This window comes from Dendrobates tinctorius, unplaced genomic scaffold (assembly GCF_039654945.1).
Source record: "Dendrobates tinctorius isolate UK_male_01 unplaced genomic scaffold, ASM3965494v1 ptg000189l, whole genome shotgun sequence".
Classification (NCBI taxonomy): domain Eukaryota; kingdom Metazoa; phylum Chordata; class Amphibia; order Anura; family Dendrobatidae; genus Dendrobates; species Dendrobates tinctorius.
In genome coordinates, this window is record NW_027361856.1 from 11,522,190 (window position 1) to 11,548,364 (window position 26,175).

A 26,175-nucleotide genomic window follows, 5' to 3' on the forward strand; every position below is an offset into this window, starting at 1 on the left:
CTCTCTGTGAACGCGCATGCCTAGTCATTGGTGTCCGCGACCGAACGAATTGTTCGTTGAATATCCGTCCCTGGAGGTCTCCGGTGTGAGCCGCCGTCAGCTGCCGAGAGCAGGGTCCAGGAATTCGTCCTGTAGCCCGGGCCTGGAGATCCCATCCAGAGGCTTCTCCCCCGCCGGGGTCCCTCTGAGGTGGTCGCGGCCCAGGCGGTCAGCTGTAGCTCCTGAGGTGTGTGCTGAGAGCGTGTAGTGAGGACATTGGAGGGGACCCAGGGGCCCCGACCCGGAGATCGTGCAGTGTATGGGCCCCTGAGTGCGAAGCTGCACCACTGACATGGCCGCTGCCGCTGAGCCCCTTGGGGGCCCAAGTCCAGGTAAGGGCTAATCTGTGGACGAGGGGCTGCACTTGAGGGGGCTGGGGTATATGTCGGCCTGAATGGATCAACCCATTGGTGGGCCGGGGGTACATGGCCTGGACGATTTGGCCCTGGAAGGGGGGGGGCTGGGGCTACATGGTGTGGACGGCATGGCCTTTGGGGTTCTGGGGGTATATGACGTAGACAGTGCCACCCTTGGGGAGGGCTGGGTTACATGGTGTGGACAGTGAGGGCATAGGGGGGTATATGGCGTGGTTCTTGGGGGGGGGGGGGGGGAGGGTGGCTGGGGGTCCATGGCGTGGACGGAGCGGCCCTTGGGGGTGGCAGGTGTCCGTGCCGTGGACGGAGCGGCCCTTGGGGGTGGCAGGTGTCCGTGCCGTGGACGGAGCGGCCCTTGGGGGTGGCAGGTGTCCGTGCCGTGGACGGAGCGGCCCTTGGGGGTGGCAGGTGTCCGTGCCGTGGACGGAGCGGCCCTTGGGGGTGGCAGGTGTCCGTGCCGTGGACGGAGCGGCCCTTGGGGGTGGCAGGTGTCCGTGCCGTGGACGGAGCGGCCCTTGGGGGTGGCAGGTGTCCGTGCCGTGGACGGAGCGGCCCTTGGGGGTGGCAGGTGTCCGTGCCGTGGACGGAGCGGCCCTTGGGGGTGGCAGGTGTCCGTGCCGTGGACGGAGCGGCCCTTGGGTAGCCCGGAGGTAAACGGCGCGGCCTTTTGGGGGGGGGGGCGGGGTACATGGCGTGGACTGCGTGGTCAGGGGGAAAAAGGGGGTAAGTGGTGTGGACGACATGGTCTGGGGGGTGGGGGTACCTGGTGTGGACGGTGGGCCTGGGAGGGGGGCAGGGGTACGTGGCGTTGTCCTTGTATAGGTCAGTGGTACATGGCATGGACAGTGGGGCCCTTGGGTGGGCTGGTGGTACATGGCGTGGACGGTGCAGCCCTTGTGTGGGCCGGTGGTACATGGCGTCTATGGACTGAGCAGCCCCTGTGGGGTACATGGCGATGTGGACGGCACAGCTGCCAGGAGGAGTATGTGGCACTATGGACGGTTCAACCCTTGGTGGAGGGGGGGCGGTACGTTGTGTTATGGACGGGGCAACCCTCTTGGAGGGAGACACATGGCGGTGTGGCCGGCACAGCCCTGGGGAGGGGGACACATGGCGGTGTGGCCGGCACAGCCCTGGGGAGGGGGACACATGGCGGTGTGGCCGGCACAGCCCTGGGGGTGGGGGGGCTGGGGGGTACATGGCTACCATAGCAGCATTTCTCATCTGGTTTTGCTCCCAGTATAATTGTCTGAGCCTCATCACCTGGAATTTCCCGACTCATCCTCAGCAGGACTGGTTCAGTACTTGACAGTCAGAGAGCCGCCCATGTGTGTCATCTCAGGGGAACTACAGTTCCCAGCAGAACCTTAGAGGACACTAGCCCAAGCACTGACTTTGGGACCCATCAGGCACACCATCTGCTGACATCCACCCATCAGGCACCAGCAGCTGATCCTGCACTGGGCAGACACAGACTGGCTGCCATCTATGTACAGCAGTGGTCTGGGACTATCATGTGGACGTTCTGTGGAGCCCTGACACGTCGTCGGGGTGCACCAGCGTGGGCCACTAGGGCTTGGGCGCTCTGGTGGCCACCATCTGTTGCCAAGGCGCCCTGGGGGCCACCACTTTGGGCCGGGGCGCCCTGGGGCCCATATGGTTCTGCTGCTGCCGCCGTTGTCTGATGCCTTGGTTAATGCTATGTACACTGGTTGTCGGACGCCGTGCTGCCGCATGCTCCACATTCCTGCCTTGTCTGGCAGCGCTGCTCTCCATCTGCTGGAGACTGCTGTTCCCCGTGACAGCGGTGACATCACCAGCTCCCACGTCACTTGTGCGGAATGTGAGCGACGCATCACCTGTGCCTGTAGATCAAGTCTGGCCTGCGCCCCTAGCCTTGTAGTGCGTGGAGCATCTGAGACCACCCTGCCTCACACCTTATATTTTGGGGAAACTTTGTATACGTCCTTTCCACCAATATTCTGGGGTACTGCTATGCGGAGGTCTCCTGTGGGCTGAGTTCCAGTGTTACAGGTGATGAGTAAGATGACAAATGATGGGGAGAGTAGTATAGTGCCGGCTCCAGGGATCTACTGATGGTTGTCCTCCTTTTTCCCCCCAGTTCAGTGCGGTCTGTGCTGCGGCCTGGGCGCTCTTCTCCCCGGCAGAGGTACCGGGTGCATGCTGAGTGCTGCATGCATCTTGTCCTGTGCCCCACTAGGGGGCAGCGTGGGGCTTATTTACACAACTGGAGTGCCGCTACCTTTTGTCACCCATCTAACATCTAGAGATCCTGGCTGGACCCCCCACATGTCTGACTGATGCTCATCTGTCCTGTCAGTTAGCCCTGAGTGTGTAGATATGCAGAGCACGAGAATGATGAGGGTTGTCCTGCTGCTGTGTTTTGTAGACGCCTTTATACACAATCCATTGATAGTGGGAGATCACTGCCTCCGGTTGCTGGAGTTAGAGAGACCGGAGGCAGGGGGGGCAGCCTAAGTCCCGGAGGCGGGGAGACTGGGCGCAGGACAAAAGATCACTACCTCCCATTAACCCTGTGCATCCTAGAAATGAGGGGTAACCCTGTGATTGCTGGTCACCCCTGACTTCTGTTGTGACTTCATTATCATAATTTTCGGCGGAAACATGAATGCTAATTGTGTTTATATCATTAATAGGCAAATTGTAATTACAGTTCTTTTTCCAGGAGCACCCACCATGAAGAGAAGCACTCAGTCCGAGGGCAGCGTGGGGGTGAGTATGGCCACTGTAGATAGGAGAGTAGTGAGCGCAGCTCTGGAGCATTTCTCCAGCTGGAGCTGCAGTCGGTGCTGTTGGGTGACAGGTCATTTCACTGACCTGTGTAATAATCGCCCTGATCTGTGTGTTTCTTTTCAAGTTACCCGGCCCCTCGGCTCAGGCTGGCGTGCCCACCATGAAGAAGATTGGTCACAGAGGTGTGGACTCCACAGGGGAGACGACGTATAAGAAGGTGGGTGCTGAGGATCACGACGACCCCCTGCTCCGAGCAGAGGAGTAACCTGACCCTTCTCCTTTCCACAGACCACATCTTCTGCTCTGAAAGGTGCCATCCAGCTGGGCATCACCCACACGGTGGGCAGCCTCAGCACCAAGCCCGAGAGAGACGTCCTGATGCAGGACTTCTACGTGGTTGAGAGCATTTTCTTCCCGGGGTAAGCTTCTCCAGTCATCCCAGTAGTGATGGCATTGGGGTGGGACGTGGTCACATGAGCTTCCCAGCGCTCACCCACCCTTCTCTTCTTACAGTGAGGGAAGTAACCTGACGCCCGCCCATCACTACAACGACTTCCGCTTTAAGACTTACGCCCCGGTGGCTTTCCGTTACTTCCGGGAACTTTTCGGCATTCGGCCGGATGATTATCTGGTGAGTAGTGATCCTATCGGTGATCAGTGTGGAACGTGGGGTTCCTGTGTGATGTGAGCCCCATACTTAGCAGGATGTCTCTCTCCGCAGTATTCACTCTGTAACGAGCCCCTCATTGAGCTGAGCAACTCTGGAGCCAGCGGGTCCATCTTTTATGTGTCTGGTGACGATGAGTTCATCATCAAGACTGTCCAGCACAAGGAGGCCGAGTTCCTGCAGAAGCTGCTCCCTGGGTATTACATGGTAAGGAGAGGGCGGTCTGGGGGGACGCGAACCCCATCGTCACTGCTGAATCTCCCCTCCGATTTCTCCAGAACCTGAACCAGAACCCCCGCACACTGCTGCCCAAGTTCTACGGACTGTACTGCGTCCAGGCCGGGGGTAAGAACATCCGCATTGTGGTGATGAACAATCTGCTCCCACGCTCGGTGAAGATGCACCTGAAGTACGACCTGAAAGGGTCCACATACAAGAGGCGCGCGTCCCCTAAAGAGCGAGACAAAAGCTTCCCCACCTACAAGGACCTGGACTTCATGCAGGACGTGCCAGACGGACTCTTCCTGGACCCCGACATGTACAGCGCCCTGTGCAAAACCATCCAGAGGGACTGTCTGGTGAGGGGCTGCAGGGCAAGAGCTCTGCTTGTTGGTGGATGCCCTGAGGGGTTGTCGCAGTGTGTCATGCTGTATGCATCTCCAGTATTGAATAGTGTGGCAGTGTGCTCGCTGCTTAGCCCCCTGGTGGAGGGGTGACATGGGCGTGCTGTGGTCTTATTGCCAGGTGTTCTTGTGTTTCTGCTCCAGGTTCTTCAGAGCTTTAAGATCATGGATTACAGCTTACTCGTGGGTATCCACAACATGGACCATGCGCAGAAGGAGAACGCTGTGGTGGACGGGCACCCGCAGGCCGATACCCGCAAGCCAGCCACACAGAAAGCGCTCTATTCCACCGCAATGGAGTCCATCCAAGGGGAGGCCCGGCGAGGGGGCCCCATAGAGACAGACGATCAGTAAGTATTACCCTTTGTCTCACTGTCTCCCCAGTGGGGACCACGGCCTTCATTAATGTCTGTGTCTGCAGGATGGGTGGTATTCCTTCTCGTAATGCCCGAGGAGAGCGTCTGCTGCTGTACATCGGGATCATAGACATCCTGCAGGCCTACAGGTCAGTCCATACTCTCTGCCATGCCCCAGCCAGCCGCTCTGCACCCTACCCTCATTGTACCCCAGCTGGCCTCCCTGATTCGCTCTCATTCTGTGCTGCATCCTCCGGTCTCCCTTCTCTTCGCTCTCATTCTGTCCTGCCCCTTGTCAGGGATTCGGGGGGGAAGTTTTCCCCCAGTTGTCAGGAATATATATATAGCTAGTCTGGTGATATATAAATCCCCACAACTTATGTTTTCACGTTCAGTTCCGGTTGGGAACTTGCAGCTCTCTGTTGCCCTCCTTACCCTCAGGTCAGTCAGGGAACTGCACCTAGGATAAGTAGTGGCCGGAAAGGCTGCCTTGTCGCGTACTGGCTATCGGGCATTCTGGAGTGAGGGCGGTATGTATATCACCAGTCTAGGCAGGAAATACACACATTAAACCTCTGATCCGTCACTGCCAGGATTCCCCAATACCACCAGGACACTTTACTGACACCAGTTCCTCGTTTGATACTAAAGACAATATTGGGTCAGGAACCAACCCACAGGTAGTGTAATTTGGCACGGAGTACATTTCGGTTCGATCATAAAGCAAAAAGAACAAAACTAGTAAATTTTTACGTTTACTCCAGAAAATATTGGCAGTGTTTACATTAATACAAAAGATATTACAAAAGGAGACAAAATACAGTATGCACAGATAGTTACAAATAAAAAGGATTAAAATAAGAAACTTACTCTGTCACAGGTATAATGTGTCAATAAAGGGGGGTTCCCAAAGGCAATGATTCAGTCCACGGCTTGGATGTTAGCGGTCTTCCCCCAGTGTCACGCACGGTGAGGGAAAGCCAAGTGTAACATAAAGGGAAATGGTGTAAAGGGGCCCAGACACTAAGGAAGGGTTTTGGAGACCCCTAGGCTAAATCTAATTTCTCCCTAGAACTCCTACCGAGTCCCTATATTGGTTCCTCACCAATCGCCGAGCCGGAACCTGAGGCCCTGAATCTACCTGGGGCCTAGTCCTGAATAGGGAACGGGAGGGAGATTTGCGCTAGGCATACTCCGCTAAACTAAAGACGGAAAGGTAAGACAAACAGGGGAACACTTAGCTGAATCGCCAGATACTGATACCAGAAGAGGGATTCCAGACACCAAACTGGAGCACTCGGAGAAGGTCCAACACTCTAGCAAGCAGACGTGGAAATGAAGCTATTACCCACACTGGGTCACAGCTGAGCCACTAACTAAATAGATCCAAACTTCTCAGGGCAGAAGGAGGTTGACGCTGGGTCCTAGAGGCAGGGAGCAGTCTGTATCGACAGGCACTCAGACCTTCTAGCTTATCACCTCCGAAGCGCTCGTGACACCCAGGCTTTGAACACTCTCAAAATGGTTGTTTCTGTTTTATAGTTTGCCCAGAAACTTAGGGGCTCCTCCCTTGCTGACCTCACTTGGTGGGTTGTGATAGCGGACGTATGCCCCTTTTGGAAAAGTTGTTAAAAACTTGCCATATCTCTGGCTGGGAAGCTCACAGAGTGACGACAGGAGTATTATATTTATTTCTTTTTAACCATAAACTTTTTATTATCGTATATACTTGTGTATAAGCAGACCCCCTCCCCCTTAATTTTGCCACAAAAAAACTGGGAAAACTTATTGACTCATGTATAAGCCAAGGCTGGTGCTGCACAAGGGTTATTGGTGGTCCAAAAAGATGCCCAATAGATAAATACCCCCATAAAATGCTGCACAAGGGTTAATGGTGGCCCAAATAGATGCTCCATTTATAAATACCCCCCATATGCTGCACAAGGGTTAATGGTGGCCCTAGTAGAAGCTCCATACATAAAATACCCCCCATATGCTGCTGCTCCTATATAAGAAAAAAAAAGACATACCTCTCCATCGCTGTGGGCCAGGTGCCGGTGTAGCCACTGTCTCATGCCCCCGGCACTGCCTATATTTACCGTTCGCTCCATCGCTGTCTCCCGGGTCCTGTGCAGTGACGTTAGCAAAGGGCGCGCACTGACTACGTTATCGCGCCCTCTGCTGAATGTCACAGCCAGAGGACCCGGGAGACAGCGATGGAATGGGGAGCGGTAAGTATTCCTCTCCTCCCCGTCCTCCCCCTGTCATACTCACCCCCCTCCTGGCGCGCACGGTCTCTTCAGCCCCTGGTTCCAGCATGAGCTCGGCATCCCAACTGTCCTGCATTCAGCGATCACGTGGTACCGCTCATTAAATATGTGCATATTGATGAGTTTAATGAGCAATACCATGCTGACATCATGGGGGAAGCAGGGGCTGAAGAGACTGTGTCAGGAGGGGGTGAGTATGGTCTCTGACACCCCCCACTCCCCCTCCCCCGCCGACTCCCATATATGACTCGCATAGGGTGTGTGCACACGTAAGCTTTTTTTCGCGTCTTTTTTTTAAGCGATTTACCGGCAAAAATGCTTACAAGAAGCATCCCATTCATTTTAATGAATTCTGCACTTTTTGTGCATATTGGTGCGTTTTTTTCCGCAAAAAAAAAAAACACATCGCTGTAAAAAACGCAGCATGCTCATTAATTTCGCGGAAAAATCTGCATTTCTAACTATTTTCTGAGACTGGGGATGCTCTGAAAAAAACACGCGTTTTCTGGGAAGGAGTCTGTTTTTTTTTGTCAGGAATTTTCTGCATACGTGGGTACATAGCCTAAGCCGAGAGAGAGACTTTCAGACAAAAAAAAAATGGGCTGAAAATCTCGGCTTAGGCTAGCTTCAGACTAGCGCATTTTACATGCAGCGCCCCCCCCCCGCGGTCATTTCATCCTACTATCGCACACGGCTGCATGTTATCCGCGCACCCTATCTTTAGCATAGGGTGCGCAGACTGTGCGCTGGCCGTGCGCTAGTAGGATTTTTGCGTGCGCTGCGCACTTTTGAAGGTGCGCCGAGCGCACCAAAATGCAACATGGTGCGTTCGGCGCACACCGGCGCACCTTCAAAAGTGCTTAGCGCACGCAAAAATCCTACTAGCGCACGGTCTGCGCACCCTATGCTAAAGATAGGGTGCGCAGATCGCATGCAGCCGTGTGCGATAGTAGGAGGAAATGACCGGACGGGCAGGGGGCGGGGCTTAGCAGCGCCGTGCGCTGCATGTAAAATGCGCTAGTCTGAAGCTAGCCTTATACACGAGTATATATGGTACATTTTAAATAGTCATATTAACAACCATTTAGCCTCCAGTCATTGTACATTGTTACAGAAATTTCCTCAATCATTTATCGGCTAAATAGAATAGTATTTTAACATAACTGAATATTATGGGAAAAGGAGGGCGAGGGAAGGAGTGATGACACCAGATTATTCTACCCGTACATTACCATCTGTGACGACCAAGGAAGCCAACATCCGAGAGGGGACTCTCTGGATCTCGGAACTGGAGCTCCCGGGGGCGAGCGCGCCAGGTTGAGCCGACCCCCTATACAGGGACCGTTAGCGGCAGACCCTCGGAAGACAGATACCGCGACAGCTAGAACCAAGAGGGGCGGCTCAAGGGACCAGAGAACAACTGGGGGGAACCAGAGCACAGGATGAACCGGAGATACAGGACGGATCAGGAACACAGGGCAGAGTACGGCGTACAGGACTGAGTACAGAAAGAAGTTGTAGGGAAGACCCCTACAACTCGGCCAGAATATCGCAAGGGGTGGCACACGATAATCGGGCGTCTCTAGCATCTTGGAGACGCCTGATATACCATACGCCGCTGGATGATTGGGCGGCCAGGGCCTCTGGGCGGGCACTGCAGGGTTAAGAAACCTGCAGAGCGCGCGCCCGTGGCCTAGGGTGCCTGCACGGGACAACCAAGCGCTGGGAGGACGGGAGCAAGGAGGAGGAGGCGGGCACAGCGCGACGAGCCATGGGCGGCTAAGTGGAGGCGGCGGCGGGCCCCGCTGCTGCTGGAACGGCAGCGGTCACCGCCGACGTGACAGTACCCCCCCCTCCCCCTTTACGTCTCCCCTTCCTGAGATTGGACAAAAACTTCCTTTAAAATAAGTGGAGCATTAACATTCTAGGTTCCCAGTACCTCTCCTCAGGACCAAAACCCTTCCAATCGATAAGGAAGAAGGTTCGCCCCCGAACTCTTTTCATGGCTAGAATATCTTCAAAGATGTTATCGGCCCCTACTGGCTGAGGGGAAGGAGGTGGTACAGGGCGATACCAATTAAGAACTACAGGTTTAAGGAGCGAGACATGGAAGGTGTTAGGGACCCGGAGTGAAGCCAGCAACCTCAATTTGTAAGCCACGTTGTTAATGCGTCCAAGAACCTCAAACGGACTGATGTACCGGGGACCCAGTTTGTAATAAGGTATCTTTAGGCGGATATGCTTGGTCGAAAGCCAGACTTTGTTGCCAGGTTGGTATGGCGGAAGGTCCCTGTGTCTCTTGTCAGCATGTCTCTTAATCCGGATACTGGATTTTAAGTGCCTCTCTGGTCTCCCTCCAGACATGAGAACTCAGAAGACAGGGCATCCGCTGCGGGCACACCAGAAGGTGTGGAGAGAGGTAGCGGAACACAAGGGTTCTGGCCAGAAACCACAAAGAACGGCGTTTTAGTGGTGGACTCATTAGGATGATTGTTATGGGCGAACTCTGCCCGTAGCAGGAGGGACACCCAGTTGTCTTGATGGGCATTAGAAAAGTGACGCAGGTAGGCTGCCAATACCTGATTGGTCCGTTCCACTTGCCCATTGGACTGAGGATGATAGGCGGAGGAGAAATCCAGAGATATACCCATGAGTTTGCTGAGTGCTCTCCAGAATCGGGAGGTAAACTGGACCCCTCGATCAGAGACAATTCGTTGAGGGAGTCCATGAAGTCTGAAGATCTGGTGGATGAAGACCTTGGCCAACTCAGGTGCCGTAGGTAATCCGGGCAACGGGATAAAATGGGCCATCTTGTAGAAGCAATCGACCACTACTAGGATAGTAGTACACCCGGAAGAGCGAGGTAAATCAGTAACGAAGTCCATACCGATCTGTCGCCAAGGGACCTCAGGGGAGGCAGAGGGTGAAGTAGACCAGACGGCAGACTCCTTGATACTTTTTTCTGAGCACAGGTCGTGCAGGAGGCTACAAAATCTGTCACATCTTGACGAAGAGAAGGCCACCAATAGTAGCGAGAGAGAAGGCTGAGGGTTTTCTTGACTCCAACGTGACCCGCAATCTTGGAGGAGTGCCCCCAGTCCAGCACTTCCGACCTCTTATTCTGTGGGACGAAAGTCTTGCCTGGCGGAATGGGAGAGCGCGTCACGGGTGCCACAGTGATAACTTTGGCAGGCTCAATGATATATGAAGGGACCTCTTCAGTCTCAGGTGATTGCAAGGACCTGGATAGGGCATCAGCCTTGGTATTCCTATCCCCAGGCCGAAAATGGAGTTTGAAGTCAAAGTGGGAAAAATACAGCGACCACCTGGCTTGCCTGGAGTTGAGCCTTTGCTCAGACTGAAGATATGCCAAATTCTTGTGGTCCGTAAAGATTATGAATGTATGGACCACCCCCTCCAGAAGATACCGCCACTCCTCCAGAGCCATCTTAATGGCCAGTAATTCCCGATCTCCAATTGAATAGTTGCATTCTGCGGGAGAGAATGATTTAGAGAAGAACCTGCAAGGCACCAAGTGACTCGAAGATGTCCGCTGGGAAAGGACCGCTCCGGTGGAGGACGCATCCAACTCTAGGATGTAGGGCCTACTAACTATCGGCCGGTGTAAAATCGGGGCTGTATTAAAGGACCGTTTCAGGGCAAGAAAGGCCTCTGAAGGCCAAACATTTGCTTTTCTCCCTTTTCGGGTCAGAGCGGCGATGGGCTTGGTCACTGAAGAAAAGTGGAGGGATAAACTGCCTGTAGTAATTGGCGAAACCCAGGAACCGTTGGATGGCTTTTACTCCGACCGGACGTGGCCAATTGAGAACAGCAGATAATTTCTCGGGGTCCATCTTCACCCCAGAGTGCGTGATAAAATACCCTAAGAAGGGCAATGAAGTCTGCTCAAACAGGCATTTCTCCAGTTTAGCATAGAGTCGGTTCTCCCGTAGACGTTGCAGGACCAGCCAAACACTCCTCCGATGGGAGGATAAGTCAGATGAAAAGACGAGGATGTCATCTAGATATACGATCACACATGACTACAGCAGGTCTCGGAAGATCTCATTAACAAACTCCTGGAACACCGCCGGCACGGATTCGGATCAAGTTATAGGCTCCCCGCAGATCCAATTTGGTAAAGATCCGGGCCCCTCTCAAACAGTCAAAGAGTTCAGGCATTAGCGGGAGGGGATACCTATTTTTGACTGTGATACTGTTCAAGCCTCGGTAGTCAATACACGGCCGTGGGGATCCATCTTTCTTCCGGACGAAGAATCCTGCTCCAGCAGGAGAGGAAGACTTCCAAATAAAACCCTGGGCCAAGTTTTCCCGGATGTACTCAGACATGGCCGAGGTCTCCGCTGGAGATAGTGGATAGGTTCTCCCTCTGGGGGGAGTAGCTCCCGGAATCAACTCTATTGGGCAATCGTAGGACCGATGCGGCGGCAGGGTCTCTGCCTCTTTCTTGCTGAAGACATCGGCGTACAGATAAGCTGTAGGAAGTGCAGGAAGATCGGCAGGAGCTTGCAGTGATCCAGGGCGAGGTACCGACAACAAACAGTGTTCATGGCAGGAGTGTCCCCAATGTAGGATCTCCCCAGAGCGCCAGTCCAGAACGGGCTCATGTAAGCATAGCCAGGGTAGGCCGAGGAGCACGGCATGGGACAATTTAGGCAGGACGTAAAAGGCAATCTTCTCCTGGTGAAGTGCTCCAACTTGTAATTCCACCTTGATGGTGACCATGGTGATGGGTTTAGGTAGCGGTTTGCCATCCACAGAGTCGATTGTGCGTGGATTCTCTAGAGTAACCACAGGAATCCGGAACTGGTCCATTTCCTTGAGCCGGATGAAGTTACTAGCCGCACCCGAGTCCACATATGCCTCTACAGATCTACACTCCCAACCTAAAACAATTAGAGCCGAAATGGTAAGGGGCAGAGAGGAATCAGTATCACCTAGGGAGACCTCTCTTACCTGGCCTAGGTGGAGGCGTTTCCTGGCCTCTCCGGGCAGGTACGCTCAAAATGATTGGCCCCGCCGCAGTAAAGGCATAACCCCTGCGTCATCCTCTCCCTGCGTCGGTGCTCGGACAACTTTACTCGGTCCACCTGCATGGGCTCAGGAGCGGAATTACTAGAAGACGCCGGTGAGCGGGGAATGGGCGCTGAATATAGCCTGAAGGGTCTCCTCTCCCTAACTGGCTCTTGGGAGCGTTCTTGAAACCGTAAATCTATATGGGTGGCAAGGGATATGAGATCCTCCAGGATGGTTGGAGTTTCTCAGCCGGCAAGCTCATCCTTTATTTTGCCCGAGAGTCCCCTCCAAAAGGCCCCAACCAAGGCCTCATTATTCCACCCTAGCTCATACGATAGTGTCCGGAAACGGATGGCATACTGTCGTACGGTGAGAGATCCCTGACAGAGGTTGAAAAGAGCCTCAGTGGTAGAGGCCACGCGTCCAGGCTCGTCAAATACCCTGTGGAAAGTATCCAAGAAGTTTTGTATGCTAGATACCACCGGGTCTTCGCTCTTCCACAGGGGATTCACCCAAGCCAAGGCCTCCCCCTCAAGATGGGACACAATAAACGCTACTTTGGCTCGATCAGAGGGTATTGCTGGGGCAGGAGATCAAAGTGTAACCGGCACTGATTTCAAAACCCCTGACATAACTTGGGGTCGCCGCTATACCTGGGGGGCTTTCCTAGGCGTGGTGGCGGGTGAGATACAGGGTCCCGAGGTAGAGCCGAAGCGGCCGCAGAGGACTGAAGAGACAGAAGTCTGTCATCTACTGACACCATGTAACGTAGAATGTGGGACTGGGCATCACGCTACTGCGCGAGCTCCTGCTGGAGCCCAGCTAGCAACGGGTCACCAGTTTGTAAGGCGGAAAGCCGGGTGGCCATGGATTTCATGAAGGACATTATTCTAGTCTGGTTCTCCCGCAAAAAGAGCAATTCTTTATGGGTGGCCGCCGAGGCACTAGCGGGGTCCATGGCCTGATTATGCTGTGACGACCAAGGAAGGCAATGTCCGAGTGTGGACGCTCTGGATCGCGGAACTGGAGCTCCCGGGGGCGAGCGCGCCAGGTGGAGCCGACCCCTATGCAGGGACCATTAGGGGCAGACCCTCGGAAGACAGCCACGCGACGGGAGCAAGGAGGAGGAGGCAGGCACAGCGCGACAAGCCATGGGCGGGTAAGTGGAAGCGGCGGTCCCCGCCGACGTGACACCATCAATAGCCCTATAACATCAGTGTTTAGTCTGAATGATAGCCATCTGTCCCATCTCCTCAGGTATAATGTTAAATTGTTGGTGGATGAAGCGGTTATCTTCTCTGATAGACAATTATCATTCACCAATGTCACGATCTCGGTCTATGATGGACGTTTTTCCAGTATCCTGCGATTTTAATTCTAGTGGCTATGAGGATGTATGTAATCACTGTCCGGAACACACATGGGATCAAATCCATGGCAATGGCCAGAAGCTCCTGGTCTACCAATTTTTATTGGGATGCCAATAATTTGCGACACTAAATGGGAGATTGCGTCCCATAGCTGCTTTACTTTACCGCACTTCCACCAGACATGTAACATATCTGCATTGGCGTCTCCACACCTCCATCACACATCTGGGGGAGTTGCGGTAGATCTTGGACTATCTTTATGGTGTGAAGTACCACCTGTACAGCAGCTTTCTGGCGTTCTCCAAGTGATTGGTGCACTTAGAGTGTGTCCATATCACTGAGAAGGACGTTCGCCACTGAACCAGGGTGATCCCGCACTGTAGATCAGTCTCCCATTTGTGGAGATATGAGTCCAGAGAGGGAAAGGTCTCCTCCAGCATATAGTTGTAGCTTACGGACAGCGTTCTCATCTACCACTTTGGAGCATCATATATAATATGGAGGGTTGTGAAAATATTTTATCTTTCCCTTTTAAAAAATGTCTTATTTGTAGATATTTATAATGATCTCTATGTGGAAGGAGATATTTCTCCCTGATCATAGAGAAGGGCAACAATATTTCTTCCTCCTACATATCCCCAACCAGTAGGATTCCCAGGGATTTCCAGTTACGAATCTGGATGTCCGGGATACACAGCTCCAAAGTCTCTGTGGGGGCTTTGGAGAGCACCAAATTAAGTGTGCAATTTATTGATTAGAATGCTCCACACTCCCAGCACCACTTCCACCGTTGGTGGCAGACACAATTTTTTATCATCATCGAGGTTAGGCCCGGCAATGATATACGAGTAGGAGAATGATGCAACACTTGGGGTTTTTATAAGATGTTTCTCGATTTCTATCCAATGTCTGTTATCTTTATCATTCCACATCAACCTCAGTTGTTCAAATATGGCTGCCCTATAATACCTCACCACTAGTATGTCTGCCTTAACTCTGTGCTGTTTTTCCTGCCATATGTATTTTAATGATTGTTTGTAATTCTTTGCGTATTTTCATGGGGACTGTGATAGGGCGGTTGCGGAATATGTACAATATTTGGGGGATTATGAACATTATTACGGAAGCTGTTCTTCCTAGCCAGGACATGTTGTCTCATGCTTAGCATGTCGCCTTTGATCTTCTGTCTGAGAGCTTCATAGAAGACTCTCATTAAATTGTCTACTGAGGGGGCTAAGCAGATTCCAAGATATGTTATGTTTTCATTATCTCACCTAAAGGGATATTTAGCTTTTAGGTTTACAGTATATGGAACGGAGAGTGTTAGATTCAGAATTTGGCATTTAGGGACATTCAATTTATAATATGATACTTGGGTAAAGGAGTCTATCACTTTCATTACTCTATTGAGCGACTCTTCAGGATTTGTAAGGGACAATATAATGTCGTGTGCTCTAGATTACCAATATTAGTACCTGTTATCCCAGGGTGTGATTGATTTTTTCAGCTAAGGGTTCGATTATTAATGCAAATATTAGGGGAGAGAGCAGGCATTCCTTCCTCGTTCCATTAGTGATATAAAATGTATCTGACATCATTCCAGAAATGAGAACTGAGGCTGACGGGTTAGAGTATAGAGGGGCAAACGCTCGGAGCATATAACCGTCAAGCCCATATCTGGACAGCACTTGGAACAGTATGTAAATCAACAGCCGCGGAGACACCATCACATGTTTCTCAACGCAAGCAATGACTAGCCAGGTCTTTCCCCGGGAAGGGCAGTCTCCAATGAAGGAAACCACCTATGCCAAAACATGGTATCCATCCACAGACAGCTGTTTCGGGGTATTGCCCCTCATCAGTGTGGAGTAGGAAACTGGCTAGTAGGAGCAATGCCTAGTGAAAGGCTATGAACATAAGGATGAGTGACCTCATGGAGATCAACATCCAACACTGCGGAGACACCATCACATGTTTCTCAACGCAGTGATCTAGAGCAATGCCCCCATCCAAGGTCTGTCTAGATTTAACAAACCCCACTTGGTCTTTATGCACTAAGGCCGGGATTATGTCTGAGATCCTATTAACTGGGATTTTGGAATAAATTTTAAGATCTACGTATATTCAATAATGAAATTGGCCTAAAATTGATGGCTCGATCAGGAATTTTCCCTGGTTTGAGGATGGGTGTAATTGTTGCCTGAATCATCTCTTTTGGAATTTTCCCGGTTTGCATACAATTTTGGAAAATTGATGTCATGTGAGGGATAAGTATGTCTTGAAATGTTTTGAAGTTTTCACCCGTTAGACCGTCAGGGCCAGGGGACTTATTATTTTTCATTCCTCTAATTGTTTGCTGGATTTGCTTGGGATATTGGTTGGTTTAACACCTTTCTGACCTCCGACGTACTATTCGTCCATGTGACCTGTGACAATTTGACCATGCACGGAATAGTAAGTCATCGCGATCAGCTGCGATCACGGGGGGTGCGCGGCCAATCGTGGCCGGGTGTCAGCTGATTCTCACAGACCGCGCCTGGCACTTTAACCCCTGAAATACTGAGATCAAACAAGATCGCATCATTCTGGGAGCCAGCACAGAGCTGACAGCCCCTCTGCCTTTGGATTGGAGACCCCGCGGCATGACGCGGGATCCCGATCATTGCCATGGTGAGCAGATGTCGTCATGACAACATCCTGCTCACCAGAGCTAGGAAACTTGTTGATCATGCGCAGTGCACGATCAGAAAGTAAAGTCTGTGTCAATGCAGCGCTGACAGCTTCTATGGTATGCAGATGCTGCTTCATCTGCATGCTGTAGAAGAGATCAGCCTGCAAAAAATGATTGTCCCATAGTGAGACACAGTGTAAAAGTTAAAAAAAAAAAAAAAAAAATATTTTAAAAAAACAATATATTCCGTAATACCGTATTCTATCACTAAATATTTGAATGAAAAAAATCTAAACCATAAGAGTACACTTATTTGGTATCGCCGTGTCCACAACTGTCCCACTAGTTAACCCCTTTAGTGAACACCATTAAAAAAAGGCAAAAAAACAATGCTTTATCATACCGTCGAACAAAAAGTGGAATAACACGTGATCAAATAGATGTAAATAGAAATGGTACCGTTGAAAATGTCATCTTGTCCCGCAATAAACAAGCCGCCATACAGCTCCATCAGCTGAAAAATGTTAGGCCGGGGTCACATTGCGTTTAGGCAGTCCGTTAGATGGACTGCATTACACCGCTGTATAACGCAGTGTAACGCAGTCCGCTAACGCTGCCATTTACCTCCATTATGTGGCGCAACGCATGCAGTAAAGCGGCATGCGTTCGTGATGTGCCGTCATTCAGTGACGGAGCCTCGGACGTGGGCTGCAGCATCTGAGACTCCGTCACCGCTAGCGCTGATGCGATCGCGTTATGCTATACCGTTAACGCAGCCCGTCAACGCTATGCGTTGAACAGGCTGCAAAACGCAATGTGAACCTAGCTTTATAGCTCTCAGAATAAAGCGATGCAAAAATAATTTTTTCTTCAAAAGTTTTTATAAAATAAAAGCACCAAAGCATGAAAAAAACAATATAAATGAGGTATCGCTGTAATCGTACTAACCCAAAGAATGAAACTGCATTATCAATTTTACCGCACGCGATAAAGGGCCCCCCCGAAAAAAAAAGAAATTCATGAATTGCTGGTTTTTGGTCATTCGGTCTCCAAAAAATTGGAATAGAAAGTGGTCAATAAATGTCATGTGCCCGAAAATGGTACCAATAAAAACGTCAGCTCGTCCCGCAAAAACAAGACCTCACGTCTCTGTGGGCCAGAATATGGAAAATTATAGCTCCAAATTTGGTGCATTAAAAAGCGTCTTTTCGCGTGTGACAGCAGCCAAACATAAAAACCCGCTGTAAGGCCTCTTTCACACATCCTGATATTTACGGGACCGGAGATGTCAGTGTTCATGTGTGTAATATTTGCGGCACACATGTGGCATGTGTGTGCAGCATCAGTACCACAAGGACGTGTGCCAGGGAAGAAGCATTACAAAAAGCGTTGTTCCCTGGCGCTGGGTGCTGAACACTGCTTTCTCATTCTCCCCTGCTCTGCCAGCGATCGGCGCGAGCAGGGGAGAGTGAGGAGTTACATTTAAGTAATGAAAGACAGCAGGTGGCGGTTGATAGGACTATTACTCCCATTAGCCTACCCCTGCTGCTGCTAATAACAGTGACAGCAGGAGCAGCGGATGGAGTATTCATCTGCCACTCCTGCGCTGTAAATAAATACGGTAATGAATAAAAAAAATGGCATGGGGTTCCCCTGTATTTTTGATAACCAGCCAGACAAAACTCACAGCTGGGGGCTGCAACCCTCAGCTGTCAGCATCAGCAAGGCTGGTTATCAAGAATAGAGGGGTCCCCACGCTGTTTTTTTTTTTTTTTTTTAACTATTTAAATAAATTTAAAGAAACGGCGTGGAGTCCCCCTTATTTTGACAACCAACCTTGCTAAAGCAGACAACTGGGGGCTGGTATTCTCAGGCTGGTAAGGGGCCATGGATATTGACACGCCCCCCCAGCCTAAAAATAGCAGCCCTCAGCTGCCCAGAAAAGGCACATCTATTAGATGCACCAATTCTGGCGCTTTGCCTCATCCTTCCCACTTGCCTTGTAGCAGTGGCAAGTGGGGTAATAATTGTGGGGTTGATTTCACTTTTCAGGTGATATCCAGCCCACGACTTAGTAATGGAGAGGCATAGAGGTTACCTTCGGTCACTGAGCTCCTTTCCCAGCTGGACTGAGCTGCGATCAGATCCCTGAAGTGGGGATCTCACTGAAGTCACCGCAGCTCAGCCTGGCTGAGAACGAAGCTCAGTGACAGAAGGTAACCTCTATGACGTCACCTCCGGTTACTGATGTTGCGGTAACTTCGGTGAGATCACAGCTCACTGTGCTAGCGGGGATCTGATCGCAGCTCAGCCCGGCTGGCAAAGGAGCTCAGTGACTGTAGGTCACCTCCGGTAGGTCACCTTCCCAGCTGCTCATTCACCTGTGGTTTTCAGCTGGTACGGTCGCATCTTGGCACCGTCCAGGTTGAAAACTGTATATCTCCCAGACATGGATTACGGCGTGGGACAGAACAATGGACAGGTATGGTATATTGTTGCTTTCTCTAATCCCCTCCACCACAGCACACAGGAGGTTGCCTCCCCATCCTAATTAGGGACAGGAAACGAGGTTAAATAGCCCTCCCCTTCTCCTAATCCCCAGTGTTTTTCCGTCTCTAATGGGATGAAGAGGTTTTTCTTGTGTGCTCCGTGGAAGGGCCGGCGACATCCCGGGGGTTTTACCTTTAGCCGGGCAGCCTGGGTCGATCGTCCCGGACCTTTCTCCCTGATGCTGCTCCTGCACCACCGCATCATTCTCCGTCGCCTTTGACAACGCTGGATGGTTAGTCAGAATGCTGTAGATAAGCCCCCGATGTCTATGCCGGCAGCTGAAAGGCCGAAAAAAGGGTGACAGATTCCCTTTAATACATCTCAGACTCAGAACTGGAGTCATCAGTCTCTGGGGATTGGAGGGAGGAAGGTGACCTTACTCCCAGCTGTGACGACCGTCTACGAATCTGGGCTGCAGTAGGAACAGCACCCCAAGACCCTTAACCCCTATAAAGGGATCTGGAATTGTAGCAAGGCCCAGGGGGTAGCTGTCTAGGGGAGCAGTGGACCAGAGCAGAACGGTCGTCAAGGGGTTAAAACTAAAACCCGTAATCGTTGTCCGGAGGCCGGCGGGCAGCAGAGGTAGAAAAACAGCAGGCAGAAGAAGGGTCTAAAGTCCGGGCCAAGGTCAGTAAAAAAAACCAGGAGGGCAGCAAAGGTACAAAATCAGCAGGCAGAAGAAGGGTCAGGAATCCAAGCTAAGGTCAGCGTCAAAAATCGGGAGAGAGGCAGAGGTACAAAAACGGCAGGCAATAGAATGGTCAGAAATCCAGGCTGAGGTCAGATTTTAACTATAGCAAATCACACAGTAGCACGCAGGGGAACCAAGAATATATCCGGCGGCTTGCAAGACCAGTCCCAAGGTATTTGAGGGATCAGGTCATCCCTCACAGGTTCCCGGACTGATTTTGTCATTAGGACCGCCCCCAGGACTAGGCCAGATGGTGATGCAGTAACCCCCTGATGACTGACAGAGGGGCGGAGCCTGCGCCCACCAGATGCCTGCGCAGGAGCCCCTTTGTCACCACCATCACCCTCGAGCGAACCACGGCGCCTCTCAGTGGCTGAGGCGGGAACAGCCATCCCCGAGTCTGACGGCGAAGTGACGGACCGGCGCCTCCTAGTGGCCGAGACCGGAACAGCAGGCCCCGAGTCTGGAGGCAACGTGCCAGTCCGGCGCCTCCTAGTGGCTTAAGCCGGAACAGCAGGCCCTGAGTCTGACAGCGACGTGACACCAGCCATACAGAGGATGATGGGAAACTGTTCTTTTCCTCAGAGGATATGGAGGAGCTACTTTCAGCAGTCAGAAACACGATGGGAGTTGGAGGAGAAGCCATCCCGCTCAGTCCAGGACGATCTATTTGGCTGTCTGAAATCAAGAAGAAAGATGGTCTTTCCTATCCATGATGATGTCCAGAATCTAATCCTGGAATAAAGGGAATTTCCGGAAAGGAAGCTGAATATCCCAAGCGAGATGAAGGATCTGTTTCCCTTAGATGAAGACACCTCGAAGTGTTGGACTGAGGTCCATAAAGTGGATATCCACGTAGCCAGGGTAGCCAAAAAAACTACGCTACCCTTTGAAGACTCCTCTGAACTCAAGGACCCTCTTGACCGCAAGATGGATAGCTTCCTGAGGAAGTCCTGGGAGGAATCAGCAGCCTACCTAAAAACAAACGTCGCATACGACTCGAGAACTGTTCCTCTGTTTGCAACAACTTGAAGACCATATAAGAAGTGGTACTCCGAGGGAGGATCTCCTGACATCTGTACCTCTCCTTCAGAAGTCAACAGGCTTTCTGGCAGATGCCTCTGCGGAATCGGTTCACATTGCGGCAAGAACATTGGTACTTTCCAACACTACCCGAAGAGCTCTGTGGCTGAAGATGTGGAGCGGAGACATCTTATCAAAATCTAAGCTATGCTGTATCCCCTTCAAGGGCGAATACGTGTTTGGCCCTGCACTGGACGAGCTACTGGAGAAAGTAACACACAAGAAGAAAAATCTTCCCGAACCAAAACCTGCCAAGAAGCCATTTCGCCCACCCCAGACCCCTCTATACAAGGGGAAAGGTAAAACTGGGCTATGGAGTTACCCTAAAGGTCGTAAAGGGAGAAATATTTTTCAGAGCTCTTGTTCAGAAAAGAAATGATGCCAAGCAAGTAAGGGGCAGGATTTCAATCCACTTCCCAAACTGGCAAGGAATATTTTCAGACCAAAAAATCCTGGACTCGGTCAGAAGGGGAGTAAAAATAGAATTTTCTTCCTGTCCCCCACAAAGATTAGAAGTAACACATCTTCCATTGGCAAAACCTCAAAAAATTCTGTATACAGAACTCCAACAGATGTTATCCTCAGAAGTAATATCACTGGTTCCAGAAACAGAGCGAGGCCAGGGCCACTAGTCCCGGCTGTTTCTAGTAAAAAAGCCAAGTGGGAAATACCGGGTCATCATTAACCTAAAGAACCTGAACCAACACGTCATGTACTGGTGCTTCAAGATGTAATCCATAAAGTCTACAATTCCATTGAACGGGAAGAGTTTTGTCATGGCCACCATAGACCTCCAAGATGCATATTACCATGTACCCATCCATCCATCCTACAATCGGTATCTGAGATTCGCGGTTACTCTAAAAGAAGGAAGTACATCACTTCCAGTTCAGGGTTCTTCCCTTTGGGATATCATCAGCACCCCGAACATTTACAAAGATTATGGCAGAAGTAGTAGCCTTCTTCAGAAAGCAAGACATCTGTATCGTCCCCTACCTGGATGACCTTCTCGTCATAGCTCCCTCCAGCACCACTCTAAAAGAGCATCTCCGATCAGTCCTGTATACCCTAGTTTCCTTAGGCTGGATTGTAAATTGGGAAAAATCAGATCTGAAAGAGTCAAACAAAAAAGTTTTATCTAGGAACCCTCCTAGATTCCCAGAACCTAAAATTTTCTCCTGGTCACCAAGCAGTTATGCGTAAGATCAAAAGTTTGGACGCTAAATATACAGAAGAGGGTGATCATAAGGTTTGCCATGTCAGCTTTGGGGTCAATGACTTCTTGCATCCAGGCCTTCCCCTGTGCCCAGGTCCACTCAAGAACACTCCAGAAGTTCATTGTCTCCCGCAGGAACAAAGACTCAAAGGCTCTCCGTACAAGAATCTCTCTGCCTCAGCATGTAAAGTTATCCCTCAATTGGTGGCTCAGCCAAGAAAACCTGGCAAAAGGGATACCCTGGATACAATATCCTATGACACCAATTACAACAGACGCCAGCAAACGTGGTTGGGGAGCAGTGACGTCTCAGGGAATCTGGCCCAAGGAGATGACCAACCAGACTTCCAATTTCAGAGAATTGAGAGCTGTAGAAGAGGCCCTGAGGTCAGCAGAACCATTGATCCAAAAAACCCATGTCCAAGTTTACTCCGACAACATGGCCACCGTAACCCAGCTACGTCACCAAGGCAGCACAAAATACGAAAGTCTGCAACAGATCTCGGCAAGGATATTTTGTTGGGCAGAACATCATCTCCTGTCCTTATCTGCTCTCCATCTGAAAAGATCTGACAATGTCAAAGCAGACTTCTTGAGCAGAACAGATATAGATACAGGAGAATGGAGCTTCAATATAAGAATATTCCAGGCCATTACCAAAAAATGGGGTCTCCCAGAAGTGGACCTGTTTGTTAACCGAGAGAATGCCAAAACAAAGCAGTACTTCTTCATAGGTCCAAATGAATCCCAATCAAGGATGGACGCCTTCGCTCACCCATGGAACTTCAGGCTGGCATACGCATTTCCACCAATTCCTCTACTACCAAGTACACTGCAAAAGGTCAGGACAGACTGGGTCAAAACTATGCTGATCGCCCCTTTCTGGCCAAAAAGAAGCTGGTTCGGAGCCCTAAAACTGATGAGCTCGGAGGAACCTCTGATCCTGCCTCTGAACCACAACCTTCTACATCAAGGTCCCTGCTTTTACCCGGCTCCTCACAGCCTAAGCTTGGCACCCTGGCTTCTGAAACCACAATCCTGAAAGCCAGAGGCCTCTCAGATGTGGTTATATCCACCTTACAAAAAAGTAGGAAACCGATCACCAATGCCATATATTCCAAAATATGGAAAACCTTCTCAGCATGGTATGGATCCACTCCTATCGATCCTTTTTCACCCAGATTTAGCAAACATCTTAGATTTCCTACAGGATGGCTTATCTAAGGGACTAAGACCAAGTACCCTGAAAGTCCAGGTGTGTGCCCAGGAGTTCCTACTTCAACCAAAATCTAGCAGACCATCAATGGATAAGGAGGTTCATGTCAGCCGCTTCCAGAATCCGTCCAAAGAAATCCAACATGGTCCCATCTTGGGATTTGAACGTAGTGCTAAAAGGTCTTAACTACCCCCACCAGTCGAGCCTATAGACCAGATCCAGATAGGCAGACTATCCTGGAAAACAGCACTTCTCATAGCCATTACAACAGCAAGAAGGGTGGGCGAGACACAAGCTCTTTCCATCAGAGAGCCTTATCCAAGAATCCTAGACTACAGAATACTACTTCGTCTAGACCCGTCTTTTGTACCAAAAGTATCATCTAACTTCCACAGGTCTCAGGAAATAATTCTGCCCTCCTTCTGTGACAACCCAAAAGATGAGAGAGCAGCAGGATTCCATTCTATGGACGTTCGGCGAACAGTTCTAGTCTATTTGAAAGAAATGAAGCCTTGGAGGAAAGATCAAAATCTTTTTGTGCAATATGGAGGACCAAACAAAGGGAAGAAAGCTTCCAAAAGTCCTTTAGCAAACTGGATCAAGAAAGCGATCATGGACACTTACAAAAATCAGGATCCACCTCTGTCTGAATCTTTGAAAGCCTTCTCAATTAGAGATGTCTCCGTCTCCTGGGCAGAAAGGGCCAATGCGTCCATTGAGCAGGTTTGCAAAGCGGCTACCTGGTCCTCAGTCCATACCTTCACTAAGCACTATAGATTGGATCTAATGTCAGTAAGAGAATCTAACCTTTGTCAGGAAATTCCTGCAAGCTGTTAGCCCTCCCTAACCATTCTTTGGTATATCTCCTGTGTGCTGTCGTGGAGGGGATTAGAGAAAATAGAATTACACTTACCGGTAATTGGGCTTCTAAGACCCTCCACGACAGCACGGGTAATTCCCCCCCCCCCCCCCCCCCAATAAAGTTAAGTTCATATTGATTACTCAATGTAAATAAATAACTCAAGCACTCACTCTGTGGTCCTTGGAAAACACTGGGGATTAGGGGGAAACTAACCTCTTGTTTCCTGTTCCTAATTGGGATAGGGAGGCAACCTCCTGTGTGCTGTCGTGGAGGGTCTTAGAAACCCAATTACCGGTAAGTGTAATTCTATTTTTTTATTACAGGAGATCGCCGGCAGAGCAGGGGAGAATGAGAGCTGTGTTCTGCACCCGGCGCCGGGTAACAGCACTTACTGTAACGCTTCCCCGGCGCTGATGCGTGTCACATGGATGACATCCATGTGTGTTGTGTATGCACGTGTGCGGAACATTTTATGGCCCATGCTGACATTAAAAAACAGACATGTCGGCGTGTTTTGCCCACAGTCACATGGTCCGTGGAAACACTGACGTGCACAGACCCGGCTCCGCTTTTCCCGAGTCCCTCCGCATGGCTAAGTAGTACTGTACAGTCACATATGGGGTATTGCCACGTTGAGTAGAAATTGTGGGAAAAACTTTGTTGCCATTTTTACCCACTTCTTGTGTGAAAGTGTAAAATGTTTGGCTAAAACAAAATTTTGGTGGTAAAAATGTAGTTATTTTGTCCTCACTGCCCAATGGTATAAAATTCTGTGACACACCCATGGTGTCAATATGATAACTGCACCCCTAGATGAATTCACTGAGAGGTGTAGTTCATAAAATGAGGTCACTTATGGGGGTTTAGCTGTTTTGGCACCTCATGGGCTCTCCCAGTGGGTCATGGCACTTGCAAACCATAACAGTAAAATCTGGCGCTCCTTCCCTTCTGAGCTCTGCCATGCACCCAGTGGTTTACCCCAACATATGGGGTATCAGTGTACTCAGGACAATTTGCAAAATAGCTTTTGGGGTCCAATTTCTTTTGTTACCCTTGGGAAAATAAAAAATTTTGGGCGAAAAGATAATTTTTGTGGAAATAATGATTTTTTTATTTTTACGGCTCTACGTTATAAACTTCTGTGAAGCACTTGGGGGTTCAAAGTGCTCACCACACATTTAGATAAGTTCCTTATGGGTATAGTTTCCAAAATGGTGTCACTTGTGGGGGGTTTCCACTGTTTAGGCACATAAGAGGCTCTCCAAACGCAACATGGCGTCCGAACTTAAGTCCAGACAATTTTGCGTTGAAAAAGTAAAACTGCGCTCCTTCCCTTCCAAGCTCTGCCATGTGCCCAAACTGTGGTTTACCTCCACATATGTGGTATCGGCATACTTGGGAGAAATTGCACAACTTTTGGTGTCCAATTTCTCCTGTTACACTTGATAAAATAAAAAAAAATTGGATTTTAAGTAAATGTTTTGCGAAAAAAGTTAATTTTTTTTTAAACCAAAATTCCTGTGAAGCATGTGAATGGTTAATAAACTTCTTGAATGTGGTTTTGAGCACCTTGAAGGGTGCACTTTTTAGAATGGTGTCACTTTTGGGTATTTTTCTATCATATAGATCCCTCAGGCTGTGTGCCGACGTAAGCGTTTTTTAAGCGTTTTTTCCCTGCAAAAACACTTAAACCGCACACATTAAGCATGTCATTCTTATAATGCATTCCACAATTTTTGTGCACATGATGCGTTTTTTTCCGTAAAAAAAAAAGCATCGCGGAAAAAAACGCAGCATGTTAATTTAATTTTGCGGGGAAAAACGCTTTTCCAACTATATTCTGAAAATGTGGATGCTGCGGAAAAAAAAGCATAAACGCACAAAAAACTCGAAAATAAAAATGCGTTTTTCATGGGAAGGAATCCGGTTTTTAGTTAGGAATTTTCTGCATACGTGGGCACATAGCCTCAAAGTGACTTAAAATGTAATTTAAAAAAAAAATGGTGTAAAAATGAGAAATCTCTGTTGAACCGCTTGCCGACCGTAGATAAGTCGGCGCCTGCTTGTCTTTGTGCAGCGCAAACGTTTGTCTACGGTCGCCAGTTTTGTGCCCGCCGGGACTCCCAGGTACGTACCTTATAACGAGGGGATCCCGGCTCACAATGCCTCCTGTGACACCCCCCCCCCCCCCCGACCTCATCGAGACCTGATTGATTCAGGTCCTGATGACGTCAGCGTCACACCAACCAATGAGAGAGATCACTGGGAAAGTTTGTTGTAACAGCGAACTTTCCCGGCGATCTGCCTCATAGTAACGCTGTTTCTCCTCTGATCTCCTATCAGTGATAGATTATAGGAGAAACAGTGTGACAAGT

At 50.2% G+C, this 26,175-nt stretch overlaps 1 protein-coding gene across 3 annotated transcripts in view; it reads left to right on the top strand.

Moving 5' to 3' along the window:
* Positions 1-42: 42 nt before the first annotated feature.
* Positions 43-26,175, top strand: part of PIP5K1A (phosphatidylinositol-4-phosphate 5-kinase type 1 alpha) — a 34,344-nt gene continuing 8,211 nt past the window's right edge. Inside the window, exons 1-9 of one of the 3 annotated variants that reach the window (XM_073552392.1) lie at positions 43-371; positions 3,109-3,167; positions 3,313-3,405; positions 3,477-3,607; positions 3,702-3,819; positions 3,910-4,062; positions 4,134-4,433; positions 4,623-4,828; positions 4,900-4,983. In XM_073552392.1, the coding sequence (XP_073408493.1) occupies positions 332-371; positions 3,109-3,167; positions 3,313-3,405; positions 3,477-3,607; positions 3,702-3,819; positions 3,910-4,062; positions 4,134-4,433; positions 4,623-4,828; positions 4,900-4,983 (1,184 nt within the window). In that variant the 5' untranslated portion in view covers positions 43-331. The remainder of the gene's footprint in view (positions 372-3,108; positions 3,168-3,312; positions 3,406-3,476; positions 3,608-3,701; positions 3,820-3,909; positions 4,063-4,133; positions 4,434-4,622; positions 4,829-4,899; positions 4,984-26,175) is intronic. The other 2 variants (XM_073552391.1, XM_073552393.1) reach the window with 2 other exon arrangements.